The sequence below is a fragment of the Sapajus apella genome, unplaced genomic scaffold (assembly GCF_009761245.1).
Source record: "Sapajus apella isolate SASKATOON/1434 unplaced genomic scaffold, GSC_monkey_1.0 scaffold73, whole genome shotgun sequence".
Lineage (NCBI taxonomy): Eukaryota > Metazoa > Chordata > Mammalia > Primates > Cebidae > Sapajus > Sapajus apella.
This window is the reverse complement of record NW_022437013.1, coordinates 8,310,759-8,336,712: the sequence shown is the minus strand read 5'-3', so window position 1 is coordinate 8,336,712 and position 25,954 is coordinate 8,310,759. Positions and strand designations below refer to the sequence as shown.

Genomic DNA, 25,954 nt, shown 5'->3' with positions numbered 1-25,954 from the left:
GAGGTGATGAGTATAACGTCAGTAGCAAGTGCTGTGGCGCCCACAGTCAGAGCACTCATTCTTTGTCACTTTCCGTATCTGGGTTTCTGTGTTTCCATGGAGGTTGTCATGAGGCTTGCCAGCTGGGGGATAAGCCAAAAACACAGGAATCAACACCATGTTCCCGACAGGCCAAAACAGTGGATTCAGGTCCCCTAACAACTTTGTTTGGGGAGATTGGCCACCATTTTACAACAGGGGAATGGGGAGGAAAGAAGACAACTTATCTGCCCACTAGGTGGGTCACGCAGGCACAGTTTCGAAGAGGGGGTGAGAGGTGGGGGTTTGTGACACCCACTGGGTACACAGAGGGCTTTCTGTGCCCAGAGACAAAGGAGAATAGGCAACTATTTTAATGAGCATGTGCTGTGTGGGGCAGAGGTGTGATACAATAAAGAACTACAGAGGTTGTAGTGAAAGGGTTAAGAGCAGAGAGCTGACCTTGACGCATGAGGGAAGTGGGCCCATGAATTGAGCCAGCATGCAGCAGATAAGGCATTTGAACCCAGGTACATCTGCTTTCAAAGCCCATGCTCTTAATCATCACAACATTAAGGGCTGGCACATAGTAAGTGCTCAATAAATATTGTTTAATGAAGGACTTCATAGTGCTGCCTCTTTCTGGAAAGTTTTCTCCCTCCATTATTACTCATGCCCATCCTTCAAGACCGAGCTCAAATGCACCCTCACCTCAACAGATGTGTCCTCTCACTGTTGCTACAAGTTGGGAGAAAGAAGAGGAAATCAGTGTTAGGATGGGGAAGTGCTGGCACACTAGGATGGGACAGCTGGGTGGAGCTGGAGGAAGGACTCTAGAGTTTTGCACAGAGATTTTTCTCCTGAGTTTGTGCACTGGAGTTGAAGTTGTTACAAGGATTGGAAACACCCATAACAAAGTAACTCATAGTGAGCTCTCATTAGTCAGAACAGTGAATTCCAATCACTTAGCAACCACGTATGGGGAGGAGGATTGGAAGCCATTTCAGGACAGGGGACTCAGAGGACAGTGAGACAAAATGTCTGCCCAGTAAACAACAGCACGTGTGCGAGGGTGGGGGGGTGTTGGGAAATGAGAAGAGCCCATTCTGAGTTAAGAATTGCTGCTCCAAGGGTTTTAGGGTCTTTAAATCCCCGAGGATTTAGGGATTTGTAATTCTATGCTATATAATACCTTAAAACCAAGGATATTGGGATTCCAAGGATTTTAAATCCCTATAACCTACGGTATAAGGATTCGAGCAATTTTTGAGCTATGAAATGCTGGGTGCTTAGGACCTAAAACGAGGATTTTAGACAGAACACTGGGCATTTTAAAGTACTAATTAATCTCCCTTCTACTTCAAATCAATCCTGGTTTAACCCTTGGAACAGTGGTTTCCAAATTATGCTTCCCACAACCTAGGGATCCCTGAAAGTACCTCACAGAAAGGGGGTGGAGACAGTTGCTTTACCAGAAAGAAGACACCAGGGTAGGAATTCTGGGCCCCCCATTATGGCTTCCACCAGTGTAGCTCCATTTTAATTTGATTTATATATTGGGCTTCTGCATTCAATTCAAAAGAAAGGTTTTGCTACGAAAGCACAAAAAATACGTTTGTAAACCTCTGGCCTTGGAAAAAGGGATCTGAAACCTGTGGGCTACCACTTGAATGAAGACAGCGGTCCAGGGAATCACACTTGCCCTCTGTCTTCAGTTTATTATTATTATTATTGTTTACGGTTTTTAAAAATTCATTTTGGAATAAACACTACAAAGATGCTTTTACTGGTAAACCATCAAATGGTGCCAAGACGAACAAGTGGTGATAACTGAAAAATCAGTTATTAGTTAAGTAAATCATCATTAGCTGACTCTGGTCTATAAGCTTATTTCCTATATAAAATCAGTAATAGCAGAAACTAAGACTACTACCACTATGACAACTACCATTTGTTAAGGGCTTGTACTATGTGCCAGGGGCCATGCTAAGTAGTTTACATATATTATCTCATTTGCTGCTTACAATAATTCCAAGAGGAAATATTATTAGCCTCATTTTACAAATGAGGAGACTGAGACTCAGAGCGGATAAGTAATCGGCCCAAGGTCATACTGCTAGCACATGGTAGACTCCACTTTACTTACAAACAGAAACAGAATAGACTAAAAGAATTAATGTAGTCAAAGGTCAACTGCCTAGAAGCCTTAATTAAGGAACAAGGTTAAATTTTGACCAATAGATGGCACCAGTGTGTGAGTTTGGTGGTCTACTCAAGGTTGCATCCAATGTTGGGAAGTCTCAGCTAGGGCTCAGAACAGAAGCAGCCGGTCTCATGTTGAGGGAGGAGGAAAAGAAGGATGGTCATCGTTTTGCTCCTGAATCAGATGACATTACCCTCTCCCTTTTGTAGCTAAACCCAGAAGCTAGCAAGTTGGGGAACGATGGTGGTTCCACCAAGAGCTACTTTAAGAAGACTTGAGAATCTTTTCTCTTTCAACATTTTCTGAGCACCTCCTTTGTGCCAGGCAGTGTTCCGTACAATGAAATCATATGGGAATAGCAAACACAGCCCCAGGTTACTGCACAGGAAAGAAGGTAAAGTGGAAAGGCATTCCAGACAGGGTTAAGGGCACAGAGTGTTAGAAACCATGCCACATTCAAGGAGAGGCAGTGTAAACTTCAAGAGTTGAGAGATGAGTCTCAAGAGACAGGCAAAACCCAGACAACGGAAAGGCCTAGAATGTCAAGTTAAGTACTTGATTTGTGAAGATATACCACTGCGTGTGTGTGTGTGTGTGTGTGTGTGTGTGTGTGTTGTGAACATATATATTTTTCTGAGTACAGATGCCACAGGTTCTCAAGGGGATCTGTGACAAAAAGAAAAAGATAAGTTTAACAGTGTTGGCAAAGGTATGCTGTGGTCTCATCTGGTGGTCAGTGTGGAAGATGAATTGCAAAGGGACAACTGGGGGCAAAAAACAATAGTCAAAGAATAATTGAAGCAGGCGTAAGCATGAGGGTCTGCGCTGTGGTAAATACAAAGGGAATTGAGGGGAAAAAATTGCTAGGACCTAGTAGCCTTCTTCCCCACATGCACGCAGCCAACTCTGAGACTCAAATGAGGCTGTACCTGTCACTTTTGCCCTGTAACCTCCATCCCTACTCCCAACTTTGAAGCTGCCTTTTGGGAGCCTTTTTGTTCCCTTTCCAAGATGTCCTTGAAGTTTAATCAAGTCAGATTTCACAAATTGATGGAGTAGGCCTGGCCCCATGCTGGGTCCCCAGCCCTACATCCCCATGAAGAAAAACTTATCAACTGACCTCAGGTAGGGACAGCAATGAATTGGCCTTAAGCTGGTCTCTGACCCTCTGCCCATGGCTTCACAACATGGGCAGAGTTCAGTTAAGAAATCAGCACAGTTCCAAGAAAAAGAAAAACATCATCAAGTTTATTTTTCTCCTGATTCATCTCATGCCAACACACAGACTTCAATGGATAGCAGGCAAAATGGGGGGCATCTTCAGAGCAAGCCGATTCTCTACACGCCCCCTTCCCTTCCTGTAAGACTCATCAAAAAGGCACCCCAACCTTGCATGGATCTGCTGTTGGTATTCCTGGGGGTGAAGCCAGAAGTCAGGCTTTCCACAGAGAGACGGGACTACACGGCCACCTGGGAAGGCTGCGGAGTCAAAGGGCCTGAGGAGTAACGACTTCCCTCCGCAAGGGCGTGCCCTGTCCTGCTCTGCTTCCTGGGGCTTCAGCAAGCCTTCCTTTTTCTAGAGCTCCTAGAACGCTCCCATTGTCAACACAACAGCAGCCCAGACAATGAGATGCCAGAGGTCTGGGCTCACAAGGCAGTCAGGTAAGCCAGGGTGAGCTGGGCAGCTAGAGGACCCAATTTTCAGTCCAGAAATCTCTATCTGCTGGACTAATACTCCTGGCTAATTGAAATCTGTGGAAACTTGCCTAACAAACAATCCCAATCAGACTCTGGCTGCCTCCATTTGGATAGGCCAGGGGTGGGGAAGATGAATGAGCTATATGGCGCTGTAAGATATGGACCCTGGTACCCTCAAACACCCTTCTGGCTCCTTTTCATCAGCCTCCTACTTCTCCTCCTCTTCTTCATCCTCCTCTTCTTCATCCTCTTCTTCTTCTTTGCTGTCTGAGTCCTCATACAGGTTGATGGTTGCCTGGACAGGAAAGTTCTGCAATAAAGTCTCCCCAGCACTGTACAGATAGTCGAAGGAGTGAGATTTAGGCCAGAAGAGCCTGTGGACAGAGAAGAAACATGGCCCCTAACTTAGGTCTCATATGTGCAGAAGGGCCAGTAGGGCCAAGAAAGAAGCTGGCCCCTAAACCCCTTCTCTTGGCTTCAACAATGAGGTCAGAGGGAAAGGAAGAAAGAGAGCTTTGTAACAGAACCTTCTGCATTGTTACAAAATGGCCCCACACAGGAAGGTAACCCCTTGTGGGCCTGTCGTGGTGGGTGGGGGACCCAGCCACAGTATCTGTCAATTGTGGCTCTGACCACACCCCCTACCTACCCCAGGAGGCTTCTAGCCAAGAATTTTCCAGCCCTGTGGTCCCCATCTACTTCCACTGAGGATTATTTCACTGACCCATCCATGGGGGATCATTCTTGGGTGTCATTGACATTGCCTCCAGGAAAGACAGCCTTGGCCAAGTCCCTTAAACTCTCTGGGCTCCAGTTTTCTCTTCTATGAAACAGCTATCATAAACCAGCAGTCCCTCCCTTCTCCTGCTTCACAAGACTTTTGTGAAGACTCAAAGAGCTAATGGATCTATGTCAGGTTTGGAGCTTGATGCCAGAAGCTTACCTGACAGGGTGATGGAACTTGGATTCAGCCTTGGTGACCTCAGCAGCTGTTGTCCCACTAGCAGCCTGTCCAAAGCAAGAGCTAGCATGTGGTTCAAAGTACGTGGCTAGATAACTTCCTCCTCTGTACCAGAGGTCAGAAAGCTGCAGGTAAGATGATCTAGAAAAGACCTTAGACATCTCTGGGACCCAACAACCCCCTACATCCACCCCTCAACAATGGGTCTCTCTTGGTTCTGTTTGAAAAACAGGTAAACAGAATTCTGAGGGTTGTTTGCTTCCTTGCCTCTGTTCCAACACCTATTTGGAGGCTCTCCAGGGGACAGAGTTCTACTGGAGCAGCAAAGATTCAGGGAGATGGTTGTGGGTGGGAGAGCACTGGAGCGAGGTGCCAGGAGACCAGGCCTCGAGCACCAGCACTGCCTCACAGATCCCTGGCCCATGCTGAACCATGGCCTCCTCATCTTTCCAATTGCCACAGAAAACTTGGATCTGCTCTCTGTTGGAATCAAATGTTGGCAAAACTGTGAGGATGCTATCTCAGATCTACAGCCCAGGACTGAGGTCAGGGGCATCTCTGGGAAGTGACATGGTCAGTGTGAATGCATATGGCTGCATGTGAACATGCGTCACAAGGGCTCAAACTCACCAAATCCACCAGCTTCCTCATGTGCCTTCGGGAGTCATTTGTGGAGGACAGCCAGGGCCTCCAGAGACAAGCTCCTCTGGGACAAGAGGAGAGATCAATCGGTAGAGGAAGAGACTGAAATGTGGGCTCCCTGAAATAACAAGAGGCCTCCCAAAAGCTTGGCTCAGGTGCCATCTGCTCCAGGAAGCCTTTCCTAAGGCTCCTGAGCCCAGGCCAGGACAGATGCCCCTCCTCTCGGCTTCAGTAATGTTATTATTTCTCTTATCATGCTGTTTTGTAATTGTCTATTTACTTGTCTTTGGGCTTCTTAAGCTCAAAGACGCGTTCAATCGTATCTGATTCCTCAATACCTAGCACAATGTCTGGTACACAGTAGCTGTTTCAGTAAATGTTTGTTGAAGGCCGAATGTTTGGAGAAATGAATGGGGGTTAGGTGGAAAATATCTTGCCTCCTACTTCCTGCTCCAAGAAGTAGAGCTCAGAGTCTTACCATCTTCCTGGGCTGAGGAAGAGGACCAGAAATATTCCTGGGCCCAATGCGACCCCACTGAACTTACAGAGGTAGGAAAAAAGCAAATGGAAAATCTGATGGCGTGGTCAGGAAAAAGGCAATCTCCCAGTCAAGGGACTCTTTAGACTTTGGTCCTCTTTCCCCACATTCCCCACCCCCGCAGTCTGGATTTTGTTAAGCCCAGGTTTCATGGCAGTCTCCTCGTCCCCATCAGGGGACTCAGCCACCTGGCCTATGGGGACCTGGCTGCTTGGCCTTCAGCTTTGGCAATACCCACTGTCCCCAAGTCCCCTCTTCCCACCCAGCAGGATTAGTGAGGCGAAAAGCCAGATGAGATATTCCAGCTAGAGATGTGAAGGGAGAGCTATGAGGCCACTGCTTTACCCCCTCATAGAGAACGGAGTGCCCTGGACATCTCATTTTTCTTCCTCCCTCAGGAAGCCCTCAAACCTAAGTTCAGGTTGCCAAAGGCCAAGCTCCACTTACCTTTCACTCCCGTCTACTTCTTGTCCAGAGGAGAGAAGAGGAGATGGGCTTAATAGGCCAGGGAGTGCCAGTGGGGCTTGTGCTGGGGCCAGAGCGAGGGCCAGGGTCAGGGCTGGAACAGGGGTGGCGGAAGCAGCACAGGCAGGAGAGTCCATTCTTAGGCCACCAAAGCCAGTCGGGCTGTGGGGTCTTCTATTTCCCAGAACCTTCTGCACTCTTTTGGCCTTTCCTGGAAGACCCTTTTATAAGCCCTGCCCAGTCTTATAAATTATTCCGGGAGAACAGGGGTGGGAGGACTTGAGAGTAGGACGAGGATTTAGGGAAGGGGCTCAGGGAGGGAGAGTTGGGTTCCTGGGTGTGAAATCTCTCCCAGTTGAACAAACATGGTGTCGGTGGGAGGTGAGGGATTTGCTTTGCCTCCAAGTCAGAAAGGAAAACACAGAAGAGGCAAATCGCACACCATTCGTGTAAATTCCCCAGGCAGTAGCAAGGCTTGAGACAGGAAGGAGAGGAGCTCATTAGCACTCTGAAACCACAGAGCTGTCAGGGACAGAGGGGTGAATAGACAGGCCTTTAACAAAACCAGTTCCTGGCAAGAAGAGACAGCTGACCCCTTTAAGGGGAATGAGGGACTCACTTGTTATTTCAGCTTAACCTCAAATAGACTTGCCAGGTGGATCTGAATATAGGGTGACTGCCATTAAGCACATCATCTGGGTTAGGGACAAAAAAGGTGTTCTGGGTAGAGGAAGCCCAGCTGCCTGAAGGGTCAACCTCAAGTGTTCCTTCAGTGCCCCTCAGCCAGACCCTTACCGAGCAGTTCATTTGCCAAAGTGTCCCCTCCAGCCTCAACAGTAAGTGGTCTAGTGAAAGAGAGCAGACAGGATTTCACAGGACCTCTGGGTCAGATTCCAAACCTCAGAGCTCAGCTTCCACTTCAAGAGCCAGGGTGCTAGGTAGAGGCAAAGTTCTGCCTGATTGCAGAGGTGCTGAAGGACAAGCCCCAGCCCCAGGCCTCAGTTCCCTCACGTGAGAGATAAGGGTGCTGACCCATTGGTCACATAGGACCCTGCCAGCCTGAACACTCTTTGATGGGGGCCGCTTGAATGGGTACTGAACCTGGGCAAGCCCAGAGCAGAGTCCTTGGCCTTAGCCAGCCTTCTGGACCTTTGCCAGAAAGCTTCTAGTTACAACTACTGGCAGGGACCTTATGCTTCAGAGGTCTCAAAAATATTCCTTCTGACCTCAGTGTCCAGCCCCAGCACAGATTTAGCTTCTTGGATGTTTATCACAGTCTGGTTTGTAATGGTCAAAAATTAGAAACAACCTCCACATCCAATAATAGGAAAGCAGTAACATTAATTAGGCCAAATCCTTGCAGCTGAATATCAAGCAGGTGCTCACAATCATGTTCTGGGAAGTATAATTTTTACAACACAGAAAATGAAAAAAAATCAGATGGTAAAATAACATGACTAATTTAAGGGCTCCTTGTTTCTCTGTTCACCTACTGGCAGGGACCTTATGCTTCAGAGATCTCAAATATATTCCTTCTGACCTCAGTGTCCAGCCCCAGCACAGATTTAGCTTCTTGGATGTTCAATAAGCTAAACATCTTTAGCCCCCATCTTCACCCCACTTCCAATTCTAGTCCCACTGTGTTCTTTTCAGCAAAGGAAAATTGAAAACAACCTAAATGTCTCACTTTTTAAAGTTGCTTAGATAAATCATTGGGCAGTTACAGAATTTCATATTAAAATTGGCATGGTAGAAGAATGAGGGAAAAGTTACCATATTTTTCAATATAGTGAGTGAAAACAAAATAAGCCTCTAAAATCATACTTACAAGATGATCCCATTTGATAAGAAAGAAGCGTAGTATGAACAGCGTGCAGAGAAAAAATAAGACTGGTGATTAGAAACAGTGCTAGGGTTGTCATTTCTCAGAGTAACAGTAGGATGGATTTTTACTTTATGTTTTTATGAATTTTCTAAAAAGTTCCACAATGAACTGATAATATTTGAGTAATAAAAAGGAAAGGTGTTAAAAATAAAAATAAACCAAGAAAGAAATGTTTATCCATAGAGGACAGAAAGCTGTGGGAAATGATAGATATTTTCAAATATCTGAGGATTGGACTGCAATGAGATTACACTTGTTCTGGGTGACTTCAAAGGGCAGGGCTGAGGCCCATAGCTGGAAGCTACAGAGAGACACATTTTGGCTCAAAGGAAAACTTTCTAACGGCTCAGTCACCACCTAACCCAAGGGCCTGGCACAGTCCCAGCCCTCAATAAACAGAGGTTTATTATATGAGGTGAAATGAGTTCAGTGGAATGTACTGCCTTGGACTAGAGTGAGCTCTCTGTCCCTGAATTTTCTAAGTGCAAGCTGGATCCTGGGTCCTGAAGAGGGAAATCTTGTGGGGAAAGAGAGGGTTGTTGGGGAGCTGGAGCACCTATCAGTCTCTGAGAATTCTTGCTAAGTTTACCTGCATGCGCTGAGCGTGTGCTTATACTGACTGCATCATTGGCAAAAGGAGGAGTGCAGCTGAGAGAAGGCGCCAGGCTGAAAGACTGGGCTGGAAGGAGATGGAGTACAAAGGAGAAAGAAGCACAACACCTGTGGTCACACTCTAGGATCTTTTCCACCTCTAAGTGGCCTCTGAGAATAGGCAGAAGGAAGGAGGGAGAGGGTTAAGAGGCAGATATATTCCTCCTGAGCTCTGGGCTCACGCCTGACCAGACTCAACCACGCCACCCATCATGCCACCTCCCACCTTCAACTTGTGTTTCTTCAGTCACTCCCTTCACATTAGGAGCTGTCCAGTCCCTTCACACCCCTGAGCAGCAGTCCTCAGGGTTCCGCTTACACGCAGCTCCCAACATGCTCTCCTGGAGCCCAGGGAGCCTTCAGTCCTGTTTCCACAGCTTTGTCCTTCCTATGCAATGGTTCTGTCTTGCTGCCTCCTAGTAATTGCCTCGGCCTCATTTAGCTTGTGGGACATGAAGCCGCTGGCTCCTCTTATTGGCTTTTTCCTGGCCTGTAAGATTTAAGGCCTGCAAGTGTTGCCGGGCAAAAGCTGGCTGTTCTCCTTTTCACTTAACACAAAACAGGAGTAAACCGGTCAGCAGGGTAGCAGAAAAGGTCTGGATCAACCAAGATGGAGAACTTCCTATCAGAAGTTAGGATCTTACCTCTGTTCCCCGTAACAGCCCTATAGTGCTTCTGGGTTTTGCCAGTGATTGCTTTTCTAGACCTTTCTGAGAGTACTGGGTGACTCCTCTGGGCCAAACTGGGCTAGCATTGCCTAGCGAGGGGACAGACGGGAAAGGAAAGTGCCGTGGACTCTGCCTCAAGCTTAGTGAGGGAGACAAGACCCGCAGGGAGACGTCAGACTCAATGAATTTCAGCTGCTCCGCTGGCGCCCCTCAGTCATCCTTGAGCATGTTCCCTTGTCAAGGCCCCAGCTCCAGCCTCCACATTCAGCTTGGCCACATTCCAAACTTCCTTCAGCTCCTTACCATGTTCCTGCTCCTCCCCTCTCTCTGCACGGAATAACCTCTCCTTCTACTTCCCTGAGAAAACAGAGGCCTTCAAGCGTGAATTACCTCAGTGCTCTCTGCCCCACTACCCCCTCAAACTTGGCCTGCCTTTCCAACTTCCTTCCCCTCCAGCCCTCTCTTCTCAGGGGACAAGGTGCCCCTCTAGTTAAAGGCTAATCCCTCCGCCTGGGCCTTGGCCTCATCCACCTCCTTCCTGGGCCCTTCCTCCAACCATTTGTTATGCTTCTTGTCTTCAAGAAAGTTCAGCTTCCCTATAACAGCTCTTTCTCTTCTGATTGTAAAATGCTTGTCTCTGTTATCGCAAAAAAGCAAGAACTCCCCCTCCACTGTGTGTTCTCTTGCTCCCCTAACTTGCTCTCTCCCTCTCAATCTGTTTTTCTCCCTCCCTCCTTTCCTCTCTCTTTTTTCTGTCTCTCACTCTGAAATTTGTTGAAAGTAGTCTACATACTAGACTTCCACTTTTCCCGCCTTCCCATTCACACCTCAACCAACTGCAAATTGGCCCCAGTCCCATTATCTCAGTGAAGGGGCTCTGCCAAAGGTCACCCATGACCTCCAAATTGCCAAATTTGATTACCTCTTTGAATTCTGGGTGGCAAAAGACACTATTGGCCAAGTCCTCATTTCTGAAACTCTCCCCTCTTTTGGCCTCCATGATCACACTTTCCTGGTTTTCCTCCTGCCTCTGGAATCATGCCTCATGGTCTCTTTTGCTGGCCTGTCTTCCTCTGCCCATTTCTCGAATTAGTGGCTCTCCAGCTACAGTCCACAGACCAGGCTGATGTTATACAGCAATGTTTTCATGGCAAAATGAGAAAAACTTTACTAGGAAAGTTTTTCACTAAATAAATTTATTCAGTTATTAAGAACTAGGCCGGGCACCGTGGCTCACACCTGTAATCCCAGCACTTTGGGAAGCTGAGGTGGAAACGTGATTTGAGGTCAGGAGTTGAAGATCAGCCTGGCCAACATGGCAAAAACCCATCTTTACTAAAAATGCAAGCATTAGCCAAGCGTGGCGGTACATACCTGTAATCCCAGCTACTTTGGAGGCTGAGGCAGGAGAATCGCTTGAACCTGGGAGGCAGAGGTTGCAGTGAGCCGTGATTGCACCACTGCACTCCAGCCTAGGCGACAGAGTGAGACTCTGTCTCAAAAAACAAAAATTATAAAGGGCTGTCCTTCATTCTGAGAGTATGCTCTTCCTAATTTTTGGTAGCAAATGTTATTTGAAATGATGGCAATAATAGAAATTACTTTATTTATTTAATGTTTCTACTTTGGCAAAATAAAACGTTACTTTACATCAGTCCCATAAATGTTTATTGAATAAGTGAAAGAATGAGAGTTATGTTTCCCAGTGAAATTTTCCCAATGGGTATCTCAAACTTATTCCAAAACTGAACTGTTTTGTCCCTGGACAAACTTCCTCTGTACCTACCTTGGAAACCAGCATCATATTGACCCAGCTACTCAAGCTCAAATCTTCAGCTGCTGATTTCAGTCTTCACCATTTCTGACTTTTGTCTCCTCCATGTTCTCCACTATTCCAGGTGTTTCTTGATTTATGGCCTTATCGGTTCTCTCTCACCTGGATGCTCAACAGAGCTTCCTCATGGTTTTCCGTCTCTGTGAGTTAGCTTTTCCAGTCCTTTCTCCTCACAGCTGTCCCAGAGAGCTTTCCAAAACACATAGCCAAGTATTGTCTTCCTCTGCTTAGAAAATTCCAGTGTCTATAGAAAATATCCAAACTCTTTTGTGTGGCAGTTGACGCCCTTTGATATCTGAGCTCAGCCTGCTCTCTGGTCTTCTGCCTCGGAAGGCCTTCCACACACCATCCACTGCAGCCTCCCTTGATTCTGTCTCTGTCCCACAAACACCCCATTCACCTGTAATCTTTTCGGGGTTTCGGGCCTCTGGAGGAAAGACTCAGGGTTATTCTTGGAACAGTGTATTTTTTCTTTTTCTTTTTTCCCTTTCTTTCTCTTTCTTTCTTCCTTTTTTTTTTTTTTTTTTTTCAGACACAGTCTCACTCTGTTGCCCAGGCCGCAATGCAGTGGCATGATCACGGCTCACTGTAGCCTCGACCTCCTGGACTCAAGCAATCCTTCCACCTCGGCTTCCCAAGTAGCTGGTACCAAATGTGTGTGCTAACACACCCAGCTAATTTTATTTTTTCATGTTCTATACAATGTTTATATACAAATGCATTGTGTATCAAATGTACACAGTGATACCAAATGCACAGACTGGTCCATGCTGTAAAATATATTTCTTACTGTGGCTCACAGTCAGAAAGTTTGATAGCACTAAGGAGATTAGTACAGATGTTATTCTGTGATTCATTTAGTTAGTGCTGTTCATGTCATAGTCCTTTGCTCTCAAAATGGTTCTGGTCTCATTGCCACATGTAACAGAGGTCAGGAGACTGGATACTGCCCAAAGATTTCATGGAGGAGGAGGAGATTGAGCTGGACTGAGTTTAAGGAGGCAGAGAGAAGGTGGAAATGTAATTCTGGCAGAGAAAAGTGGCACAGAGGTGGATAATAAGAGTAGAGAACATTTGTTAAACATTTATATGCCAGGCATTGTTCTCAGCACTCTGTGTGAATTAATTGAAGTCTCACAAACAACCCAGTGAGGAAGATACCATTAAAAGCTGCATTTTAAAGATGAGACTGGGGAATTTACCCAAGGTCACAGAGCTAAAAGTAACAAGATTGGGATTTGAACTCGGGGAGTCTCTGTGCTCCTAACCACTACCCAGCCCTGCCCTGCCACTGGGGAGCAGTGGGGAGAGTGGGCTGTCGCAGGAACAGCGAAAGCCTTTGCCAGCAGGAACAGAGGGAGGAGAATGTTTAATGCCAGGTTGAAAGTTCTGCGGTTCTGCGCTCCTCTCTGAAAAGGAGCTCTTCCTCTTTCCCTCAGGCCTCTGCCTTGCAAGCTGGGGCCCTTGGGGTTGACAGCAGGAGACCTAAACATCCAGTGACGGTGCTGGGTGGAGGCCCAAAGTAAGACAGGGCCTGCTCTGAAAGAGGAGCAAAGAAGAAGTTTCTCTCCCTAACTCGGGCCTTTCTCCAAATCATAAATAGCAAATGGTGCCTGGGGCCTCTGCCCTCAAGTCCAAATGTCCCAAATGTGCCAACTCTTGTATGTAGTCCCTTGGCTTCCTGGGAAGGGGGGTCCCCTCTGGAGAACAGTTTGTTGCCGGGTCAGCACTCTTCCTACACCCTCTGCCGCTTGGTCCACCATTTGAGCCAGGGCTGTGGCCCATGTGGTGCGGGCTCTCTTGGCACAACCTCTCACGGCTCCCCATTTGCTCTTCGTTTGGACTGCAGAAGTCTAGAAAAACAAAGCTCTGAGGAAAAAGGTGGGCAGGAGGGAGGTGTTTGGAAACATCACTCCCAGCCGGGCTCCTTCCCTTCTCGGTCCTGTCCTTCCATCCAGCTCCTCCCCTGGCTCCCTGGGCCAGCCTCTTCAGTCCCTCTTCTCTGAGACAGCCCCCTTTCCCAGCCTCGCCTGAGACCTTGGGAACATGAAGCGATGCTGAATTCTCAGTAGTGTGGTCTTGCTTCTTCGTCCTTTTAGTCTTGGTGTCCTGATGACCCTGGCTAAGTAAGCAACAGATACTAGCAACTAGTGGCAGCTACCTTCCTAGAAGGTGGACCTTGAGAAACTAACAAAAACAATCACAAGAAAAATAGCTCACATCTATTGAGCACTTACTATGTGCCAGGCACCTTGCTAAGTGCTTTATTATTGACACCTCACAAAAATCTTTTGAGGTCGTTACTGTTACTGCTGCCATTTAAAGGTGAGGAAAGGCCGGGCGCAGTGGCTCATGCCTGTAATCCCAGCACTTTGGGTAGTCTGCCTGAGGCGGGTGGATCACCTGAAGTCAGGTGTTCGAAACCCTGTCTCTACTAAAACTACAAAAATTAGCCGGGTGTGGTGGCTTGCAGCACCTGTAATCCCAGCTGCTTGAAAGGCTGAGGCACGAGAATCACTTGAACCCTGGGAGGCAGAGGTTGCAGTGAAATGAGATAGCACAAATACACTACTGCCTGGGAGATAGAGTGAGACTCCATTTCAAACAAACAAACAAACAAAAAACATAAAAGCAAGCAGAAAACTGAGGCATGGAGAGATTAAGCAGTTTATCCAGGCTCAAAGAGCTATTGAGAAGTGTGGCTACCACTCTAACTCAGGCCCTTCTTGTCTAATGCCTGTACTTCTGCAGTCAATCTTAAAGTGGAAAAAGTTTGGGCCCTATGGCTAGACTTGGATGTGGGGGAAGAATAATGGTTCCTACTTCACAGAGTTGCAGTGAAGATTAAAAGAAATAGTGCATGAATTTTGCTTAAAACCTGACATGTACTTAGCACTCAGTAAATGGTGACTGTTATGATTGTTCCTTTTGCCCCTCCATCACTGCATACATTGTAGCTATTCAGAGCACAGGCTTTAGAAGCATGCCGAGGTTGGAAGCCTTCCTCCATCCTTTACCATGCAAGTGATGCTGGGTAAGTGAACCAATCTCTGAGCCTCAATTTCCTGGGAATGGAAACAATAGTACCCATCTCCTAGGACTGGAGTGAGGGTGAAATGAAATTCTGTATGGAAGCTGGTGTTCGCTTTCTGTCCTACACACTTTCAGGTGATTTTGCACACTGGGCCAGATTTGGCTTCCCAGAACACAGCTTCCGTCCTGCTCAGACACCCGCAATAGCAGCTCATGAGTGATGGGAATAAGTGAAGTGTTCATACATTTTCCCTATACCTTCAAGCCTCACCTCTGACTCCACCCTGCTCTCCCCCTTCCCTCTAGCAGGCTTGTTACTACAGTGTGCCTGCACATGACTATCCCTACCCCCAACCCCTGCCAAGCCTAGAACACCTTCTATCTTCCCCATGACACAAATTCTGCTCTCCCTTCGAGGTCCTCCTTGAATCCGCACTGACTTAAGGAAGGCTCCAAGCCACACTAACGTCTGCCTCCCTCATTTGAGCTTTTCCCCCATGTAGGGGTGTCAGCCCTCTTTCCAGTCAGTTTTTTGAAGAGGAATCAAGCCTCTCTATCGAGGTTCTGTGGCTTAGTCTCTTCTCTTCCCTCCCATCAGCACCTGACACAGGACTGGGAACATGGCAGGCGTTCATTTCATGCAAATGGAATGGTGTTGACACAGGTAGTTGGTCTGAGAAGACTAATACATTTAGTCTAGCAAGAAGCCTTGGGGCTCCAGGGTAGGGTGGCAGACAGCCATGACAGGTGCATGGGCCAGGGCAGGATTCTTTGTTCGTATTGGGGCCATGTAAGACAGAGCACCCAAGACCCCAGGATAAGAGTAGTTATAGAGGGTCACTGTTGACTTGGCTGGGACAGCTCATGAACAAGGCAGGTCAGGAGTAGGAAGGGGCACAGCAACAGCAGAGGTCCTTTGGAATCCTCTCCTCCTCTTCATGCCCAGCTGCCTCCTCTACTGACAGGGCATTTCTAAGCATAATTAAAATTTCATCTCCACTCTTCCCCAGGCCTCTTCCCTCCCCTTCCGGCCTTAGCCTAGACCAGCAGCCCAAAAAATGTGGTTCAAAGACCCAGGGAGCCCTTAAGATTTAGGAGGTTCAGTCAAAACTGCTTTCATGGGGCCAGGTATGGTGGCTCACATCTGCAATCCCAGCATTTTGGGAGTCCGAGGAGTAGGATCATTTGAAGCCAGGAGTTGCAGACCAGCCTGGGCAGCATACGAGACCCTGTCTTTACAAAAATAAAAGTAATAAAAATTAACTTGGCATGGTGGTGTACACCTGTTATTCCAGCTACTCAGGAGGCTGAGGTGGGAGGATCACTTGAGCCTAGAACTTCAAGGCTATAGTGAGCTAGGACTGCCCTCCAGCCTGGGCGATAGAGTGAGACCCTGTCTCTAAAAACAAACAAGCAAACAAAAAACTACCTAGTTTCATGATAGTACTAAGACATAATTTGCCTTTTTGCTATGTTGACATTTGCACTGAGGGAGAAAAAGCAGTGGTGGGTAAAAGTGCTGGCGACTTAGCATGGATCAAGGTAGTGACACTACATTGTATTCATGTTCTTCTTCGTTATCAATGTATTCCTGGTAGAATACATTTAAGGTTCATTTAAGAATATTTCAATGAAACAGAAAAAGTTATTAATTTTTTAAAATTTTACTTTACGTTCTGGGATACATGTGCAGAATGTACAGGTTTGTTACATAGGTATACACATGCCATGGCGGTTTGCTACACTCATCAACCCGACATCTACATTAGGTATTTATCCTAATGCTATCCCTCCTCTAGCCCCAACCCCCCGACAGGCCCTGGTGTGTGATGTTCCCCTCCCTGTGTCTATGTGTTCTCACTGTTCAACTCCCGCTTATGAGTGAGAACATGTGGTGTTTGTTTTTCTGTTCCTGTGTTAGTTTGCTGAGAATGTTGGTTTTCATCTTTATCCATGTCCCTGCAAAGGACATGAACTCATCCTTTATTGTGGCTGCATAGTAGTCCATGGTGTGTATGTGCCACATTTTCTTTATACAGTCTGTCTTTGATGGGCATTTGGGTTGGTTCCAAGTCTTTGCTACTGTGAACAGTTCTGCAATAAACATACAAAACAGTTCTGCAATAAACATACATGTGCATGTGTCTTATAGTAGAATGATTTGTAATCCTTTGGGTATATACCCAGTAATGGGATTGCTGGGTCAAATGGTATTTCTGGTTCTAGATCCTAGAGGAATCACCACACTGTCTTCCACAATGGTTGAACTAATTTACACTCTCACCAACAGTATAAAAGCATCCTCTCCAGCATCTGTTGCTTCCTGACTTTTTAATGATCGCCATTCTAACTGGCATGAGATGATATCTCTTTGTGGTTTTGATTTGCATTTCTCTAATGACCAGTGATGATTAGCTTTTTTTCATACGTTGTTTGGCCGCATAAACGTCTTTTTTTGAGAAGTGCCTGTTCATATCCTTCCCCCAAAAAGTTACTAATTTTTATTCAATATCAACCTTTTGAATATGTGTTTGTAATCATGTGTGTGACAAATAGGAAGGATATATAAATACATAAAGCATTTCTACTGCACACTGAAGTACAATTGTCAGGAGGAAAAGCACTTATACAATTGACTTGCAAGCTAAACTAGCCAATTTTTTTGGAACTTTTGTTTTTTTCAGACAGGGTCTGGCTCTGTTACGCAGGCTGGAGTGCAGTGGTGCCATCATGGCTCATTGCAGCCTTGATCTCCCAGCCTCAAGAAATCTTCCTACCTCAGCCTCCCAAGTAGCTGGGACTATAGGTCATGCCATTATGCCCAGCTAATTTTCTTTTTTTAATAGAGACACAGTGTCACTATGTTCCCTAGGCTGGTCTCAAACTCCTGGGCTCAAGCATTCCATCTGCCTCAGCCTCCCAAAGTGCTGAGAAGCACTTTTTGTTTCACTTGAATGATTGACATATAAATTGTGGTTATTCAAACTTGGGTGCCTGGCCAGTATATTGTTTAAAATGGACAAAATGATCCTGTCACCTAGAAAAAAAAATAACAACTGATACTATTTGTTCTCAATGATAACATTTAAACTTTCAAGTAAAAAGCACAATTTTGGAAAACCTGTATCAGCCACTGTGAGCTTGAGAGCTTCCCGGTATCTTAAATAGCTTTCTGACAAAATTCGTGGGGATATTAATGAATGTGATTTTTTAATATTATACGATCAAAAAGTGAGTCAACAATGGGAAGATTTGCATAACTGGGTAGACCAATATTTTCCAGATGACTCCTGCATGATGTTACAAAATCATGCATGGATAACAGAGCCATTAAAAGTGCAATGGATATATATTTTTTTGAGACAGAATCTCACTCTGTTGCCCAGGCTGGAGCACAGTGGCGTGATCTTGGCTCATTGCAACCTCGACCTCCTGGGTTCAAGCAATTTTTGTGCCTCAGCCTCCCAAGTCGCTCAGATTACAGGTGTACACCACCACACCTGGCTATTTTTTGTATTTTTTGTACAGACAGGGTTTTGCCATATTGGCCAGGCTGTTTTTGAATTCCTGACCTCAAGCAATCCACCCACCTCAGCTTCCCAAAATGCTGGGATTACAGGTGTAAGCCACAGTGCCTGGCCGACCAGTAGATTTTAATGAAACAGAGTACAAAAGGTTCACTGATAAACTTTGGCTTCAGATTCAACATTGCAAAGAAACATTAAGAAATTACCACGTGTGAAGCTTAGGTGTAGTTATCAAGAAGAATCCCCACGCCGTTTATTAGTTTTCTATTGCTGCCATAACAAATCACCACAAACTTAACAATTTAGTACGATGCCCATTTATCATCCTGTAGTTATATAGGTCAGAAGTCCAGGTATGTTCACCTGAGTTCCCTACTTAAGGTCTCACAAGGCTAAGGTGAAGTGATCAGCTGGGCTGGGCTCTTATCTGGAGGCTCTGGGGAAAAGTTCCCTTCCAAGCTTACTCAGGTTGTTAGCAGAATCCAGGTACTTCAGGGTGTGGGTCTGAGGCCCCCTTGACTTGCTGGCTGTCATCCAGAGGCTGCTCGTGGCTCCTAGAGGCTACCTATACTCCTTCTTATGCAGCTCTTAATTTGGAAACCATCAATGGCATAGTCAAGTACTTCTCACAGTTTGCATCTCTCTGACTTCCCATTTCCTCTTCCACCACTAGAAAACTTTTTTTTTTTTTTTTTTTTTTTGAGACAGGGTTTCACTCTGTGGCCCAGGTTGGAGTGCAGTGGTGCAATCTCGGCTCACTGCAACCTCAACCTCCAGGGCTGAAGCGATTCTCCTGCCTCAGCCTCCAGAATAGCTGGGATTACAGGCACGCACCACCATACCCAGCTAATCTTTGCATTTTTAGTAGAGATGAGTTTTGCCATGTTGCCCAGGGAGTCTCAAACTCCTGAGCTCAGGTGATCTGCCCACCTCCGCCTCCCAAAGTGCTAGGATTACAGGCGTGAGCCACTGCACCTGGTCGAAAACCCTCTTTTTTTTTTTCTTTTTTTAAATTGCATTTTAGGTTTTGGGGTACATGTGAAGAACATGCAAGATTGTTGCATAGGTATACATGTGGCGGTGTGATTTGCTGCCTTCCTCCCCCTCACCTATATCTGGCATTTCTCCCCGTGCCATCCCCCGCCAACTCCCCACCCCCCACTGTCCCTCCCCTATTTCCCTCCAACAGACCCCAGTGTGTAGTGCTCCCCTCCCTGTGTCCATGTGTTCTCATTGTTCAACACCCGCCTATGAGTGAGAACATGCGGTGTTTGATTTTCTGCTCCTGTGTCAGTTTGCTGAGAATGATGGTTTCCAGGTTCATCCATGTCGCTACAAAGGACACAAACTCATCGTTTTTGATGGCTGCGTAATATTCCATGGTGTATATGTTCCACATTTTCCCTGTCCAGTCTATCATCAGTGGGCATTTGGGTTGTTTCCAGGTCTTTGCTATTGTAAACTGTGCTGCAATTAACATTCATGTGCATGTGTCCTTGTGGTAGAATGATTTATAATCCTTTGGATATATACCCAGTAATGGGATTGCTGGGTCAAATGGAATTTCTCTATTTCTAGGTCCTTGAGGAATCGCCACACTGTCTTCCACAATGGTTGAACTAATTTACACTCCCACCAACAGTGTAAAAGTGTTCCTATTTCTCCACATCCTCTCCAGCATCTGTTGTCTCCAGATTTTTTAATGATCGCCATTCTAACTGGCATGAGATGGTATCTCAATGTAGTTTTGATTTGCATTTCTCTAATGACCAGTGATGATGAGCATTTTTTCATATGTTTGTTGGCCTCATGTATGTCTTCTTTTGTAAAGTGTCTGTTCATATCCTTTGCCCACTTTTGAATGGGCTTGTTTGTTTTTTTCTTGTAAATCTGTTTTAGTTCTTTGTAAATTCTGGAAATCAGCCCTTTGTCAGATGGGCAAACTGCAAAAATTTTTTCCCATTCTGTTGGTTGCCGATTCACTCTAATGACTATTTCTTTTGCTGTGCAGAAGCTGTGGAGTTTGATTAGGTCCCATTTGTCTATTTTGGCTTTCGTTGCCAATGCTTTTGGTGCTTTGGTCATGAAGTCCTTGCCTATGCCTATGTCCTGAATGGTTTTGCCTAGATTTTCTTCTAGGGTTTTTATGGTGTTAGGTCTTACGTTTAAGTCTTTAATCCATCTGGAGTTAATTTTAGTGTAAGGTGTCAGGAAGGGGTGCAGTTTCTTTTAAAGGACTCCCGTGATTAGATGAGTACAGCCTTGACAATTTCCCTTTGCCTTATGACTAACACAAACATGGGAGTGATATCTCATCAGAAACACTCTCAAAAGAGAGGGAATTTATAGGCAGGTGAGAGTCATTTGGAGGTCATTCTTAGAATTCTGCCTAAAAAGACTATTAACTACCCCCCTTCTCTACCTCCCTATCTTTGTGGTGATGGATTTTCTTCACATGCTTCAACCAAAAACCACATATTGCAACAGCTGGAGTGCAACAGCAGATATGAGAATCGAGTTGTCCTGTGCTCAGCCAGACATTAAAGAGATTTGCAAAAACTGACTATAATGCCACTTTCTTGCCATTTTTTTGAAAACTATAATTATTTGTCATAAATATATATTATTTATGTTATGTAATAGGTTTATAATTCTTATTTTAAAGTAATACATAAATAGTTAAAATGTAAGTTTTAATTTAAAATATGTTCAATGTCAATAGACATAACCCTTTGGAGGTTAGGCAAATAAAAGTCCTGTGGAGTCCTCAATAATTTGTTAACTAACATTTTTCATTTATTTTTAAATTGGCATAGATATATTTTTAAGTTTCTGAATGACAAAATGTGGAGAGATATATAAAATTTATTCTTTCAGATGCGCAGCTCCACAAATTTTGACAAATGCATAGAGTTATGTAACAATGATTAGAGTTTCAACATCCCAAATAATTCCCTTATGCCACACCATTGTAGTCAACACCTTCTACCACCCCAAGCCCTAGCAACCACTAATCTCTTCTCCATCCCTACAGTAGTGTCATTTCAAGAATGTCATATAAATAGAACATAATATTCAGCAGCTTTTTGAGTCTGGCTTCTTTCATTCAGCATAATACATCTGAGCTTCACCCATGTAGCTGTGTATATCAATAGTACATTCCTTTTGATTGTGAAGTAGTATTCCATTACACAGATGTAGCAGTTTATTCATTTACTAGGTGAAAGACATTTAGGTCATTTCCTAAATAAGAGTGTAAAGTGGTCCCAGAGCTCTCCTCGATTTGGGATTTTGTGGACCAGTGCAATTAAAAATTTTTTTTTAATGAGGGGGAATCAACATATGTTTGTCATACTTTTAATTCTGTACTGTAATTAAGGGCATTGGAAAATACTACCACCTCTTATTTCACAAAAGAAACCTTAATACCAACTATTCAAAGAATAAGTTTGAAATTACAAATAGTCTTTTAAATTGAATAAGCTTTAAATAATATACAAATCTTGTTACATTGGCCTTAGTTTCATCCTATTGCTGATCCTCCACCACTAGCTTCCTTTCTTCTTAAGTCTGTGCGTTAGTGCTTAGAAAGCACTTGCTCAACATTTCTCCTCCTAGATCTGTGTATCCACTGCCTCTCAAACCATCTACTGTTTCCCTTCTTACCACAATCTCTTCTCAATCTGATTCTATCAATTCAATGGTGCACCTACTATAAACTAGACTAGAATAGTGATGAAAATAACAATTGAAAGCCAAACCCAATCTGCACAACAAACCCCCATGACACATGTTTACCTGTATAACAAACATGCACATATACCCCTGGACCTAAGATAAAAATTAAATTAAGAAAATAAAAAATAAAAAGAAAGCCAAACCCTCCTATGTAGGAGCAGCAACAACAAATACAACCTAAGGCAATTGATGGGGAGAAACAAGATGCTGTAGCAACACAGAGGAGGGACATCCAACTAAGAGGCCCCAGGAATCAGGGAAATAACACCTAAGCTGAGCCTTAAAGAATAAGGAGTTTTCCAGACAAAACCATCTGAAGGTGGGGTAGGGTCAGGGTCCAGAAAGAGTTCCAGGCAGAAGGAACGGGGCTTGTAAAGGCCTAAAGGGGAGGCAGACTTTGGTAGGCTTGAGAAATTGAAAGGAAGCCAGTTGGGAGAGTAGGGAGTGAGGAGAGTAGTATGAAACCAGTTTGGAGAGCTAGGTAGGGGCTAAATCATACTACTATGTAGAGAATGGACTGCAGAAAGCCAAAAGGAGAAGTAGGAAAATCAGAAGGGTATTGCTGCATCCTGGTGAGAGATGATGCTAAGGGGAGTGGAAGTGGAAACCAGCAGATGGACCAAACAGCTAAATTTTGGAGGTAGAATGGGAAAGACTTACAGTTCAGGTGCAATGAGGGTCAGAAAGAAAATAATGGAATTAAGGCTAACTCTGAGGTTTCTGGCTTAAACAGTTGGCTTTTTCAAAGAGTGAAGACTAAGGGAGGACTGGTTTCAGTTCAAAGGGAAATCAAGGATACAATTTTGGGCATAGTGGCTCAACCTATAATCCCAGCATTTTGTGGGGCTGAAGCAGAAGGATGACTTGAGCCCAGGAGTCTGAGACTAGCCTGTGCAATATAGTGAGACGCCATCTCTACAAATATATATATATATATATATGATTATCTATATAAATATGATTATATATGATTATATAAATATGATTATCTATATAAATGTGACTATATAAATATGATTATCTATATAAATGTGATCATATATATATTATATATATATATAAAAATTAGCTGGGCATGGTGGCACATGCTGGTAGTCTCAGCTAATTGAAGGCTGAGGCAGGAGGATTGCTTCAGTCCAGGAGTTCAAGGTTACTGTGAGCTGTGATCATGCCACTGCATTCCAATCTAGGCAACAGAGCAAGACCCTGGACATGTTGCATTTGAGACACCTTTCAGCTATCCAAATGGAGATGCCAGTATATAGATGTATGAAGCTCAGATGAGTCTGGGCTGAAAATTATGATTTGGAAGTTGTCAGATGATTGAGGATAACTGAAACAACAGAGGATAAATGAGACTTCCCAGAGTCAGAATGCAGAGTGAGGAACAAGGACTTAGTTCAGGCTCCTGAGAAGACCCCATATGTAAGGGTCTGGCAGAGGTGGGGGAACAAATGAAGAAGTACCCAGAAAGATAAGAGGGAAACCAGGGGAGTGTTGTTATCACACAGGCCAAGAGGAGAAAACATTTCAAGAAGAACCAGATTATCAAGGGCATTGAATGTTGCATAGAGGTCATGGAAATTAATTAAAAAGTGGCCATTGGATTTGGTGACATGTGGTCATTGGTAACTGTGACAAGAACTTCTATTGGTGGAATAGTGAGGGTGAAATGTCTCTAAGCTCCTTCTCCCAGAGTCCTCCCATTCCCGCACCCTCTTCCTTAGAATCTCTCTTATTTCTCCTTCTAGATTCCTCTTTTCATAGCACCATATCCTCCCTCTCCTTTAAGACCTTGCTTTCTACAGAACTCTCTTAGATTTTCTTCCTCAAAGACCCCTTTTCTCTCTCTCGAACCCACCTCTTCCCATACTCTTATTTCCCCCCCTTTGTTCTCTCCCCACTCACTTGTCTCCTGAACTAAATGCTGCTTTTCTTTCCTGTTCTTTCAGCCCCCTCTCCATTACCGCACTCATCTAAGCTCTTTGGATCTCAGCAGGGGTCTTGGCAGAAGGATTGCTAAAGAACCTTCCAGGCTCAATACTGAGGAGTCATAATCTTTGGCATGATTCCACCAGGATCTGACAATGCCGACCTGAAGGAAACACAGTGTTAGAACCCAGTTCTTGAATGATTGCCAATCTGGAAACCACATCCTGCCAACACAGTCTCCTCATCCGCCCTGGCACCTGCCTCTAAGATTCTGCCTTTTCCCATTCTCAATTGTACAGTCACTATGAACTGATAAGGTGCCCCTCTACTACAAATTCTAATATTCTGCATTCAATCAGCATTTTCTACTTGTCAAAATGCATTTACATTCATTCACCCAGCCTTGGGAATTCGGCTGGGTGAAGCCTGGAAAAAGAAAATGGAGAGACTTGCCTGAGGTCACATAGTTGGTTAGAGGATTAGCCTGGTATCCCTCCCACCCCTTCAGCCTTGCTTGTTTTCATGCTCAAAGACTCCCCAGGCCTGAGCTCAGGCATGGCTGCCCTTTTACCCTGTCCCAGCCTGCCAAGAGAGAGCACCCTGGAGAGGCCCTTGCTCAGGAACACTGCCAGGGGATCAGTGCCCCATTTGTACCTGCAAGATAGGGATGGGCCACCTTGGGAAGGAGGACAAATTTTGGTTTGCTTCACTGAGATCACCATAGGCAACAAATCCAACTGTTTGCTTTGATGATGACTTGAAAAAGAGAGTCAAGCATAATGATTACAAGGCAAGCTCTAGAGGTGGCCACGTTTGGTATCCAGGCCTTGCTCTGCTCTGTACTAGCTCAGTGAGACTATGGATAGGAAACGCCTCAGCACAGTGCCTGGTACCTAAAAAGTGTTCAATGAACAGTGGCCACTAACCTTATCATTCATACATGGGAATCCTTGGGAGGGAGTTAGCGTGGTACACTGCAAACTTTGCCAAGTTAGACATCTGCAGACCTAGATTCCAGGTCTAACTATTACTGTTCAACTTGGAATGTTGGACAACTCTTTTCGTCTCATTGGGCCTAGGTTACTAGGAAATAGTAATGGCCGTCCTACTTTGTAATATGTTGTATTGATCTTTAATGCATGCACACTCTTTCACCTAGCAATTCTATTCCCAAGACTTTGTCAGTATTATGCGCAAAGATGCTAAGTTATAGTAGTCAAAAATGAAAGTAACAAAATGCCTAGTAGTTAATGATTAAATAAATCATATTTTATATGATAGAATGCAGTGCAGCCATGACAGAATGATGTAGTTCTGTGTTTTAATTGACATGGAAATAGGCCCATGATACATTATTTACAAATGATGGAAGGTTACATAAATTGTAGGTGTAATGTGATTCAATTTTATAAAACAAATCCTATTAATATCTTCTACAATACATAAAAATGTTAGCAATGATTATGTCTGGCTAGTGGCATGAGGACCTCTATTTTCTTCTTTATAGTTCATTGTCTGAATTCCTTTCAATAGCATCTAGTATTTTTCTATTTAGAAAAAACAAGAAAGCTTTTTTTTTTTTTTTTTTTTTTGGCTTTGGGAGAGGAAACCCAGTCACTGCACTCTACTCCACAGCACATTTTGTTTTTGTTGTTTTTTGTTTGTTTTTTGAGACGGAGTCTCACTCTGTCACTCAGGTTGGGGCATGCAGTGGCACGATCTTGGCTCACTGCAACCTCCGAGTCCCAGCTTCAAGCAATTATCCTGCCTCAGCCTCCTGAGTAGCTGGCACTACAGGTGTGCACCACCACACCCAGCTAATTTTTGTATTTTTAGTAGAGAAAGGGCTTCACCGTGTTGGCCAGGCTGTTCTCGAACTCTTAACCTCAGATGATCCACCCACCTCAGTCTCCCAAACTGCTGGGATTACAGGAGTAAGCCACTGCACCTGGCCTCCACAGCACTTTTGAGGGGCTTAAATGGCATATTGCATGGCACTGCCAAGTGCTGTTAAAAGGGGAGCCCTGCCCTTATGCTGGCCTCCTCAGTTCTACCTTGGGGGACCTGCTGTTTGAACTCAAAGTCTGAACCTACAGTACCCATGTTTGACCTTGAGCCTTGGGATCAACCTGAGGGGTGGGGTAGGGCTGAGGACTTGCCA

General features: G+C 44.9%; 1 protein-coding gene across 1 annotated transcript; it reads right to left on the bottom strand.

The window, feature by feature from the left end:
* Nucleotides 1-3,440: 3,440 nt before the first annotated feature.
* Nucleotides 3,441-7,755, bottom strand: RIPPLY1 (ripply transcriptional repressor 1). Its single transcript, XM_032250918.1, has 5 exons — nucleotides 7,321-7,755; nucleotides 6,508-6,736; nucleotides 5,511-5,586; nucleotides 4,863-4,927; nucleotides 3,441-4,293 (listed from the first exon to the last, which is right to left on the bottom strand). Exons 2-5 carry the CDS (start codon nucleotides 6,660-6,662, stop codon nucleotides 4,128-4,130), a joined length of 462 nt encoding a protein of 153 aa, XP_032106809.1. The 5' UTR covers nucleotides 6,663-6,736; nucleotides 7,321-7,755; the 3' UTR covers nucleotides 3,441-4,127.
* Nucleotides 7,756-25,954: the final 18,199 nt, after the last annotated feature.

Excerpts from the sequence above, each read along its gene's own strand:
- RIPPLY1 (XM_032250918.1), bottom strand. The coding sequence starts at position 6,662 with ATGGACTCTCCTGCCTGTGCTGCTTCCGCCACCCCTGTTCCAGCCCTG. Across the intron at positions 4,928-5,510 it reads TGAGGAAGCTGGTGGATTTG|GCTGCTAGTGGGACAACAGC; the intron begins GTGAGTTTGAGC and ends TGCTTTGGACAG. Across the intron at positions 4,294-4,862 it reads AAGTTCCATCACCCTGTCAG|GCTCTTCTGGCCTAAATCTC; the intron begins GTAAGCTTCTGG and ends CTCTGTCCACAG.